Consider the following 12,032-nt stretch of genomic DNA (forward strand, 5'->3'; position numbering starts at 1 on the left):
CACACCATATAATACCCCTCCAGGTTTCAATCCACCAAACTCTCCCAAATGATGTTATATTCGACATTTAACAATGTCATCGAGAACAGCTAATTCACTATCGGGATTAGGACCTCCTCGCTGTGCGGTACAATACAATTCGATATGCATTTAATTAGGTCACAGCGTTGCAGAACGTAGGGATATAGTTAATATATAATATCATGGGCACACATGTCTTGTTTAGCGAGAAATTACAAATTAGTGCGAGCACTTGAGCGCGATCCAGAATGATTCGGATATATATGTGTGTTTGGGAGATAGAACTGGTGGATCCAGAGGGATGAGCATTCGAATTAAGTGCTTTTAGATAACGAGAATTAATTTCCGATGGTGTTTCAATTATGTGGATGGATTTTCGGATATACTCGGTGACATTAATAGTGTTACTTATGGAAGCAGAGATTTTTTTTTTACTTTTTTGATAATGTATTCGTCCTATATCAAGTATCAGTTGGTTTCAGCGTCGAGTCGCTTTGAGCAAGAGGCTGAAGATTGGATCAAGAAAGGGATTCACGGCTTGGCTTGATGTTCAAGCTACTTGGCTCAAGCTCAAGCTCAAGTAGCTTGAGCTTGACTTGAAATCAACTCAGGTTCAAATCAAGTAGTAGTTTTTCAATGTCAAGTCAAGTATTTATTTATAAGTACTTGACATTTAAAAACTACTACTTGATTTGAACTTGAGTTGATTTCAAGTCAAGCTCAAGCTACTTGAGCTTGAGTCAAGTAGCTTGAATTTTATTGACCAAAATAAACATAATTAGTTACAGAGGTTACCTATGCGTAACTGAGGGATTGCTAGAAGGGATTGGGTAGAAAGCAGTTTTTCACATTCGCTTTGCTTTTTCGTTCTTTATCCTGCTTAAAGATATCCAAGTAGATCATTCACTTTATTGATGATTCTGATAATGTCCAACTAAGCTTTAGAACTGACTTGCCCAGAAGTGTGCATCTTAGGCCGGCCAGTTCTAGATATGTACGAATTATTTGGTCAGATATGCTCATTTCGTATTTATGAGTCTGCAAATTACATCTGTCATACAAGACAAAAGAAACTTATGCCAACAGTCCCATTACAACAAGTTCAGTCGATTTTAAATTCATTTAGAACCAAAATTACATTCAGAGTGAACTTGACACTCTAAGAGATGACTTTCTGTCTTAGATGTTGTGTAAGAGCCTCTAATCTTGCAACTACAATATATTCCTTGGATGAAAGTATCTTGAAAAAAGTAGAGATTAGGATCCAATTACTTTCTCGTCATATGCTATATGGCAATAAATTTCTCATCTTAGGATCAGTTGGAAATCTGAAGTAATTCAAATATTTAAAAACATGTAAATTTACATCAAAATATAGCAACGACCAAAGGAGCTCAGCTGTGATACGATATTTGACTGAATTCATGAGTTTTTCCATAAGGAACACACTTTTATGTCTCATGGTGGATGAAGATAAAAGTGTGATGACCCAAAAAATAATGAGTTAAATGACTAGAACTATCTGAAACCCCACTATCAACTTGTTGAACAATAGATGACAGATCGAGGAGAAAGAATGCAACATAAGCTCCGGTTTAGGTTGATAAATACAGAAAATAGTGAATATTCTGCAAATTCGAAAAAAAAAGCACGTAGACAAAAAAGAACTAGCAGCTGTTAGCTGGCTAAATTTAAAGTGTGAATTGGAAGATAACCAAGTACATGACTTGCAGTATTTCGAAAAAACCTCAATTCATTATTAATTAATTTGAGAGTCTGGCAGCCAAAGACAACACGAAAGACAACCCCCTAAGAAAAATTCCCCCAAAAAGCCTCAATTACAATTTTTTCAATTAACTGGCACATCGAACGTGTTCTCCTCTTCATACGCGGGATAAAGCCCCTTTTTGACGCGAGAAAGAGGCTTATGAAATTCCCCATAATGCCATACCGCAAGAGCGTCGCCTGGAGAACACCCTTCGAGTGGAAGGAATATCAAACGTCGCGGCGCCAGTTCCGGCGTCGGTTTTATGGAAATATAAAACGCTTGTATTTTGCTGTTAGAACGGCAATCAGGAAAAACGGGGATTTCAAAGGCACCACGTGAGCAAGGGGAGGGGGGTGACCTTGGTGAAAGAGAGGTGATCTGGTTACGACCGGAAGAGAGATGGTTACATTTCCTGGATGTGAGAGACGCTCGAGAACGAGGCTTGTCGTTCAACAGGGCTGTTTTCGGGAAGATGTGGCTTTTGAGGAGACGGACGTGGTTATGATGTTGCCGACATAGTATTAGGTTGGGGAAAAAGTAATTTTGTGTTTTGCTCCTTTTTTTGTTCAACTGTGTATATATCGTTCGTTATTGATGACATCCTAATCATTTTAACTGTGGAAAAATGATTCGTTTGATCGAAAACTTGTTGTATGATAGGAGACTTCGTGTTTTCGTTGATGACAAAAGTAGTAGTTTCGAAATGTTGAATGATGGACATCCGCAGGGATCAGTTTTGTCTCCCAAACTTTTCAATTTATATTATGTTTTATCCCTGTTACCTCATCTGAGAAATTCATCTATGCCGATGATATTGCTCTCTTGTTTCGTCATTCTGATTTTGGAATTATTGAAAATACTTTAAATGAAGATCTGAAAATCATGGAAAGTTATTCTCTTGAGTGGCGCTTATGCAAATAAAACAGATGTTTCCTATTTTCATTCAAAAAATCAAAAAAAATATAGAAAACTGAAAGTAACTTTCAATAATTCCGTCTTGAATCATAATTATGCTCCCAAATAGCTTGGTGTTAAACTTGATTCTTCTTTGAATTACAAGATTGGAAAATTTACGTTTGGAATTGAAGTAGGGGAATAATATCCTTCAAAAATTAGCAGGTTCTTCTTGGGGTGCTGATGCCAGCACTCTTCATACGGCAGCCTTGGCCTTGGTTTTTTCTGCTGCTGAATACTGTTGTTTTGTTTGGTTCAATAGTGCTTATGGTCATAAAATTGATGCACAGCTTAACGTTTCTATGAGAATTATTAATGGAATTTTAGATCTACGATTTTACATTGGTTACCAGTGCTATCACATTTAGTTCCGCCTCATATTCGTAGACAGGTTGCAGTAAAGAAATCTTCATTTCATTTCCAATTGTATCTTACCTCCCAGATACTAGAACTGCTAGATTAAAGACACACAAACCTTTATGGATTAATACCTTCCTTCAATCTAATGAAAGTGGCAAGGAAATTTGGCGTTCAGAATGGATTGTAATGTCTTCAACAAAAGTCTGATCATTGATCCTTCAGAGGCAGTTTTAGGTTTCAATGTTCCTAGCAAAATGTGGTGTATTTTAAATCGACTTAAAACTGGTCATGGTCGTTGCAATAGTCGGGTCTTCAAGTGACATTCTATTGAAAACCCACTATGTGAGTGTAATGTAGAAGAAACTATTGACCTCTTGGTGAATACTTGTCAATTCATAAATTTCATGGTGATTTGCAAGCTATCCATTCAGTTTCAGATTCTTTTTAGAATGGGTCGCTAATTTCAAATCAATATAATGAAAACTAACATTTAATACTTATTTCCAGTTATTTTCTTTTTGTTTTCTGATTTAATTATAAAGTCTTCAATCGTTTGTGACTTTCAATGATGAAGATTTGGTTTTGGATGAAGAGGAAGTTTTTTCTGAGCTCTTATATCATACGTTGAAGTGCATGATGCCCCGTTTACATTTCCTCTGCTTATACTATACATGCTTTGTTGTTTGAAATTAATTATTTTTTGTAGCTGTATCTCAAACGAATATAAATATATCATATGGTTGTTAACATTGAAAGGTTATGTGCTTAGAAAGCGTTGTTTCGGCGATTGAGAGAAAATGCCTGCATGACGGTACCAAGTTATGTTTTTAAGATCGTAAATTGTTCCTTTTTTTATCGTTTCAGTCAAAATATAATTAAACAAATGATAATAAGAAGAAGTAAGCCTTGACGTATTTTCACATCTTATTATTAGCTCTAGAACGCTCGAACAGGAACGACAAACTAAACTACTAAGTCCTGAATCACAGACAACACATTCACGATCTGCACGTTCCAAGAACCCATAATCGAAACAATGAATCATGATGGGGACACAAGGTGAAAGTTCACACAGTCCAATCTGGCACAATAGTCGCGCACATGTCGACAAAGTGACTCAATCTCATAATGTTCGACAATCATTACGACCCCGATCCCTGTCAATAAAATCTGTAACACATAAACTCCCGTTCCACGATTATGCCGTAGCCATTGTCTCGAAACCAGGGGAGGGAAAAATGACAATGCGTCCCGATTCCCGAACAATCCGACAGGATACGCGTGGAAACCGGGGCATCGCGGTCCAAGTAGGCCTAGAAATTTGCCTGCGGCACGTGTTCTGACATCGCGCCCAGGGGTGAAGGGGGTGTGTCTCGACGAAGTTGATGTCGAGGGGGTTTTAGAGTAGGATACGCCAATGCCAAAAGTAAAACACCACCAGAGTTATTCGGTGATTGTCGATATGATCGTTGTTCGCCGGTGTTAGAATTCGGCTCTTCGAAACTGCGTATCATTTCCTGCTTCAAAACTGACATTAGATATATATTTGAAGCCAGGTGCATCTTATCCAATATTAGTTATTAACTGGAGTTAAATTTTTTCATTTCTATTGCAGCAATTCCTCAAAATTGACCGATTATTGGCTCAAAATATAACTCTACTTTTATAACATCAAATATATTTTTGTTCTTTCGGTGTAAACGAGGTGTTCCTGAATTGGAGATATAAAGCAAAATGAAAGATACCTTCAATAATTTTAAGAAAAAAGTTTCATGAATATTGGCCCGTAAACGCTTTGTTTTCGAGAAACAAGTTATTTCATGAAGTCTTGCGTGTTTATGATGGTTATACCAGTTTATCGAATCTTCATCAATCTTCGCTACAGATTGGGTAAATAAGTACCAAAACTTATAATAAATTCATTTATCACAGCTTACTGTTATTATTATGCACTGAATCGGGGTCGTTACGGCTTTGTTAGCCTTCCGGGAACTGCGACCAATTTAATATTTTGTTCTTAACCTTACTTATTCATACAAACCCAGGGAGGTCGTCGATTCGGTTAACGAAACCGACGACATCTTAAGGAGCCTTGGCTATTACTTCGTGAACTGACGATCCCATGTAAGTGGTCCTTAGGCTTGACAGCTCCGGACATTTTGCACACTATGTGTTCGGCTGTTTGTACTTGCTTTCCACAGAGCCTGCAGATCTCATCTGCTGACTTACCCATGCAGTACAAAAGGTATTTGCACCGATAGTGTCCTGTCAGCAAATCCACTATTACTCTAAGCTCAGCTCGTGGTAGCTTCAGAAGCTTTCTGGTATAGATCAATGAAAGCACCACCTATTTTTTTTGCCTGAGCAAGACCCGGAGTGTTTCTCCAGAGGGTTTTTCTATTGTCCCACTCGCATTGTTGGACCGCTGTCTTTTATTGGTCTTTCCCAAGCCCACAAAAAGGCTCAAGACCAACAGGTGTTGATCTTAATGCCTTTTTTGCAAGTTCCCATTGGTGTACCCATAGCACACAGCTTACTTACTGGATCTTTATAATAATTTTGATTTTCCTGAGGATTACTAGAGAATTGTTTGAAATGTTTTTCTCCAAATCGATATCAGATACGATAAAACTACAAGAAACTAAAAAGTGTAGTACTTGACCAAAGCTTTTTTTTTAACATTTTCATAAACTAACAGTGTTACACGAAAAAGGTACAGAGTAAAGACGCGGGCACTGTTCCAAAAAAAAAATATTTCCCTGTATATTTGTATTCAAAATTAGCCAATCACATGATGAAAACTTCAAACAAGAATATCTATGCCTTATTTAAATTGAATATTTTATGGAGGGAAAATGAGGAGAAAACTTGAAAAAAACAAACTTCAACTCCCTATTCAATTCCTGAATTGACAAATGTCAATTTTGAATTTGTAATCTAAGTCAAAAATCGTATATATCTGTAAAAATAAGACTGTTATTTTTAGGGAAAACAACTTTATAACTTCTATGTTCTATGATCTATGTTCTATGATCTACGTTCTATGTCTGAGATTCTAAGACTAGTTCATGTGGTATTTGTGAGTTATTTTAGAATCCCGAAGAAGTGGCATTGTTTTTGATTTCTTACAGGTTAGTAAGCTATTTCTTTTTATTTATTTTTATTTTATTTCTTTGTATTACTTTGTATAATATTATTTCTTTTTTGTATGTTATTATGTTATATTTTAAACTAAACAAAATAAATCTTACAGATTCAAGACATCAAATCGTCTATTTCTTTGATTATAAAAATAAGAATTGATTACATTCTTATATATCTTTTGTTGGCTTATCAGGTTTTGGCACAATGCTGTCATAACTTTTGATAATTATATTGAATAACCTTCATCAAGTTAAGTTATTCAACCTTTAAAATTCAACACCCTATATCTCAGAAACAAATCGTTTGCGGGCCCATGTTTATGTTTTTTTTCAAATCATCCGAAGAATCTGTCATTTTATTTATACCTCCAATTTTGAAATCCCCTGTATAATTGTTGTTAGCCTGTGTTCGGTTTCTCTTTGTTTTTATAGAAAATCCATACGAATCGATTAAAAACCCAATTTTTATTGCTTAATTTGTAACAGATTGAGTTTTGAGTATGGAAATGGAACCCACGATTTTAATTGATTTTGGTGTGCAAGGATCTTATGACATGGACGATATTATTGTGATATTCACGATTTTAGCAGACCCCTATCAGTCCCTTTTAGAGATTTCAAAATATACAGAATGATCTATTTGATATAACAAATTCATTTATATTTCGGAAAAAAGGAAAGATCTGACAATAATGTAAATATCAAAATAATATCGGCCATATCACAAGATCGTGGATCCATCCGATAAATGATGGCGTTCCAAACTTAAAAGTTCATCCGATCATAATGCAATGACCGTAATGCTAGCTACTTCAAAATAGTACGAATTCATTATTCAATGAAAAATAACAAATAACGCCATTAGGAGTGAAGTTTCTGACATTTCTGCCTATGCCACAGTCGTGAAACCGATTCGGAAACAATCCCAGCAAATCCAGAACCTCACAGCTGCCATAAATGACAGACAAATGACAAACCCAACTGCAATTCGATCATTTCCCAAAATATGCCAATTATGCTTTCAAGCACACGGAGAAGGTGGAGTTCGCCAAACAATCCCTTAGCGTATCTGCCGACCCTCTGAAACGTGCCGTCAGACCTTAAGGGTTCAGGATAAATATTAATAATCCACCCTCTGGGCCAAAATTCACAAATCACTACAACAATGAAGGACAGGTCTTTCCATTGCAGTCTATCCAAGACCCAGGGGTGGATATCTCTTTTTTATGGGCGCAGTTCCGTGGGGTAGAGTTTAATCGGACAGAAATTGGGATTTTAGCCCTGTCCCCACCCTTCTTTGTGCAGAACTGAAAAGTTGGGGAGGGGGTTGGGACTTGTTTCGGTGGAGTTTGAAATTATTGCTTTAGGGGACGTGAGAAAAAATTGAAATGCGTATATTTTTCGTCATTTCGTCATTGTCGACTGAATCAGTGGCGTAGGTAGGTGATTATGGGCCCTGGTGTAAGTGAAAATGGAGAAAGTGTTCGAGGTTCACCTGTGCGGAGCAAGAAAGCACCTTGTTCTTTGATAGCTACGCCACTAGTAGTAGTCTGAGTAACTAATAGTATCGAGTCCTACTTAGTAGGTTACATCTTTCTCAATAAGTCCTAATGTACCTACAAGAAAGAGTTTCAGGAGAAGGAAAAAACCGAAAGAGAAACATTCTAGCGGAATTTAATTGATTCAGTCCTTACTTGTTGGAAAATCATATTGATTTGGTGAAAAATAAATGTAAACACATACTACTTTCCACAGATTTTTTTTATTTATTTTCAATTGTTTCGCTTCATCAGGGTTACATTGCAAAGTGAAGTAACCCTGATGAAGCCGCTTAGACGGCGAAACAATTGTCGTAAATAATTAAAATCTGTGGAAAGTAGTAAGTGTTAACATTTATTTGTCACCAAATTCTAGCGGAATCATTCCAATAAATGTCTTCGAAACGTTAACACTGTGAGATCGAAGACGTAACTGGTTCTTAGCAAAAATATACTACACCTCCTCACTGGATTCCTCACAGTTCATTGTCGCCTTAAAAAACACCTCATGAGAATGGATCAAGCAGAAAATGACGAGTGCAGAATCTGTGGGAAGGAGGAAGAAACTCCGGATCTCCTAGTGATGGAATGCCTCGCCATCACTAGGCAACGCAAAATCTGCTTTGGACAAGAAACTTGTAGCAGTGGGGAATTAGCTGGAACTGGAACCTGGAACTGGAAAGCGAGCTGTAGATCACGTTATGGAGGGAATAGCTCTGATAGGGGGCACAGACTGGCATAGACCATTAGGTCGCAGTAAAATGGCACCTACTTGATTAAATCTATCTATTTATCACTTTTGGCGATGGCTATACGTTGACGAATTTTCGAATTATTCAAAAAAAAATCGTCTTTACCGGTTAGGCTCGGGACCTATCAAGTGGAAGGTTATAGCTACATGATCACAGATTTGTCAGTTTGTGTGCTATCTAGCTGAAAGTTAGGAGATTCACAACTTGAATAATCACTCTATGAGCATTGAATCGGATAATCCTAATTCAATTCACTGCTCGAGTTAATGAGATTTTGTTTATTCATCAGGATCATACGGTTATTCAGTTCATAGGTTAGTTTGTTCACATATGAAATCTCGTTGGATTGAATCTGTGGATCAGTTTGAAATTTACCGTATGACGGTTGAAAAAAACATAATTCAACCCATAGCAATAAAGGAAAGATGATGTTTATCCCTATAGTGAAGCAATATTTTCAATCAACTCGCAAAATTTGTCTTGAAGTCTTCAATTCATGAAATTTATTCTGAGGAAAACTGTTCCTTTCAAAATTTGGCGTAATGTATCCAACCAAATTAGCATTTCGGCTCAGATGTCCTTGTTTGACGCTAACAGCTGCTGGAATCCCTAAGAATTTCCGAAGCCGACCACACTAATGAAATGGTTTCTATGCCGCAGACACGTTTGAGCATCCGATTTTATCAATTACAGATGTCGTTACCTTCCATTGACATCGTAGTCACGTGGTTGGAGTAAGGACGATCCTGATTGCCGTCATCGAGTTTAAATAATTGTTAGTGTTGGAACTTGGGCAAGTTTCTCAGAAACTGTGATTAGGACCGCTGGCTTTCGAAATTGATTATATTATCCAGATTGAGATTTGAGATAAGGAAGTTGGGAAATTATAGCAAGGAATAAGATGAAAATGATAAATTGGAAATAGAGTCCTTCGATACGATCGACCTATCATTTCGACACAATGTCCGTAATTTTCGGATTTTGGTCTCCAACGATGTTCATCCCCACTTCGCCATTGAAAGAGAACACTGATTTATACGATATCGTATCACGCAGATGTTTTGATTGTTACACTAATACTGGACCGTGAGTGTTCTCTGGAATAACGTTGAAAATTCTGTATTTCCAAATGTATTTTTCAAACCTATCTGTGGAATAACCATCTCAATATTCGTGCAGAATGGTAGAACATGAAGCGCATGAATGACGAGGGCTCAAAGGCAGTTCACGTCAAAGCTTTCCTCACTTTTTGATTTTACCATTATTTTTTCTTTGTACATTATCGATTGACCTCAAATGAGTTTTTTGAGCTTATGGCCACAATAAAATGTCTAAGTTGAGTATTTGCCCAATAAATATTTCAATTATTTGTGGTACATGGATTCTCTGTTGAAATTAATCATTTTAAAAAGAATTGAACTTTCTATCGATCAATACACTGCATTATGATGTAATGTATTTCAATATAATTCTCGAGTAATATTTGTAATATCAACTATAGTTGTCAACATACCTTACAAAAATGGTGGAATTTCAATTGAAAAAAAATTATGGAATTTTACTCATGCTTTATTTTGACTGGCAAGTTTCAATTTTTCAAAATAACGATAATCACTTGGAATATAAATACATTTATGACTGAGAATTCGAAGAAATTGTAATAATGAATAATCGGGAGCATAGTTGAGTAGTTTTACGGTACTGAAAAATACCTATGTTACTGAAGTTTTTTTTCTGTTACAGGTAAGTGTACCATGGAACTAGAAAGCAATGAAATCAATGGCAACCAAGATTCGTGAGTATTTGATCACCATTCATCGGTTCGAAAAAAAATCAGTTTCCCCCGATTGACATTCTTTAATTAAAAAATACAGAAATACTGGACTAATCCAATGGAGAATCTAATACTAGCACAGCCCCAAACATGCAAATTTAGCACAAATCAATATCCCCTGCCGTTCGAAGATCATATCCCTGTTTTATTCATTATTTTTCCCAGATTTTCGTCGAGAGTAAAGCTTGCAAGGCTTACGTTGATCCAATTCCAAACCGCCCCTCACCCAACTTCGTTCTCTATAAAAGATATTGCCTTAGCGATGTTTGGAACCGGTGTACATCCAATCTTCCCTTATTTATTTCCTCAAAAACACGACTTCCCCTTATAATACCTTGTGGATAGCGGTCTGGGAAAAGCAATATCTTTATCAGCCATGGTGAAAAATTGGAAGTGGTTTGTGGCTGTAATAAGAAAGCTGAATTCATGTGAAAGTATTTTGTTCGGCGAAAAGATGAATTATGAGGGAAGAAAAGCGATGGAAAATTATTATTTTGTTACGTTACAAAAGAGATAGAAATCAATGACGTAACATTGAGAGTGCCAGACTGCCAGATTGGATGGCATATTGATTATGTTTGGACGGATTGACAGGTGACATATAAAAATTGGAAAACATGGAGTGGTACCTCATAGTAATAAACTTAGATAGAGGGACCATATGTCATTTTTAGTAGCCAAATTTTGTCCCCAACACGAAATATCAAATTTGGCACAAAGCGCGCGAAAATGAAAACATATCAGTGATACGATATTTCACTCAATTCGGGAGTTTCTCCACAAAGAACGCACTTCTTATGTCCCAAAGTGAATCGACGTTTCATATTTACTCAAAATGTATTGAAATAAATACCTAAATGTCCTAAATATATCAGAGATTCAGAAAACAAACTTCAAGCTTTTTTAGATGTTATGGTTCAATCAATCAATCAATGAATATAATTTATTTTACCAAATTTATTACAGTAATATTCAAGTTACATAAGGATTTTCACTGCCTTTTATACGACATTTCCGCTTGTTTACATAGCCAACGAGTGAAAAGTGTACTTCATCACTGAAGAATATTCGATGCAAAAAATCTTCATCTAAACGTTGTTACTTTTCATATGTTCCACGCATTCCCTGATGAGCTGGCTTTAGTTCTTATGTCAACTGAACCTTATTATCATGGAGATACAAATCCAGATGCCATAGCGTGCCGTAAGAGAGGTCCAATATTTGTGCGGGCCGAGGAATAAATAAATTTGGAACTTCTTCAACACTTCAACAATAAACATAACTTTATTCTCAGAATCATCGTTAACAAGGAAATGAGAAACCGTCGAATAATATAGGGAAAAACTTATTAGAAAATACAATATGTGAATTTAAGAAAAAACGATTTAAGAATTCTGAAATAGAATAAGGTTCAATTTCTATAATTAAATCAATAAGTTTACGTTTGAATTGCCTCTACAGGACTCCCGATACTTCAGACACAGCATAGTCCTCAGAGCGGATTTTTGGAGTATAAAAATTTCACCGCTATCAGAGCTACCACCCCAAATGACGATCCTATATCTCATGAGAGATTTGAAATCTACAAAATAGACTGATCTCAGAAGCTCACCATCCACTCGCCGAGGCAATACTCTAATCATGTACAAAACACGATTCAGC

The 12,032-nt window shown here is 36.4% G+C and overlaps 1 protein-coding gene across 4 annotated transcripts in view; it reads left to right on the plus strand.

Annotated features, from left to right (window-relative positions):
• Positions 1-12,032, plus strand: part of LOC123677412 — a 350,465-nt gene that overhangs the window by 254,178 nt on the left and 84,255 nt on the right. The window contains exon 4 of one of the 4 annotated variants that reach the window (XM_045613911.1): positions 10,280-10,331. The exons of the other annotated variants lie outside the window; for them this stretch is intronic. Within the exon in view, the coding sequence (XP_045469867.1) occupies positions 10,280-10,331 (52 nt within the window). The remainder of the gene's footprint in view (positions 1-10,279; positions 10,332-12,032) is intronic. 4 annotated transcript variants of the gene reach the window in all.

This window comes from Harmonia axyridis, chromosome 4 (assembly GCF_914767665.1).
Source record: "Harmonia axyridis chromosome 4, icHarAxyr1.1, whole genome shotgun sequence".
Classification (NCBI taxonomy): Eukaryota; Metazoa; Arthropoda; class Insecta; order Coleoptera; family Coccinellidae; genus Harmonia; species Harmonia axyridis.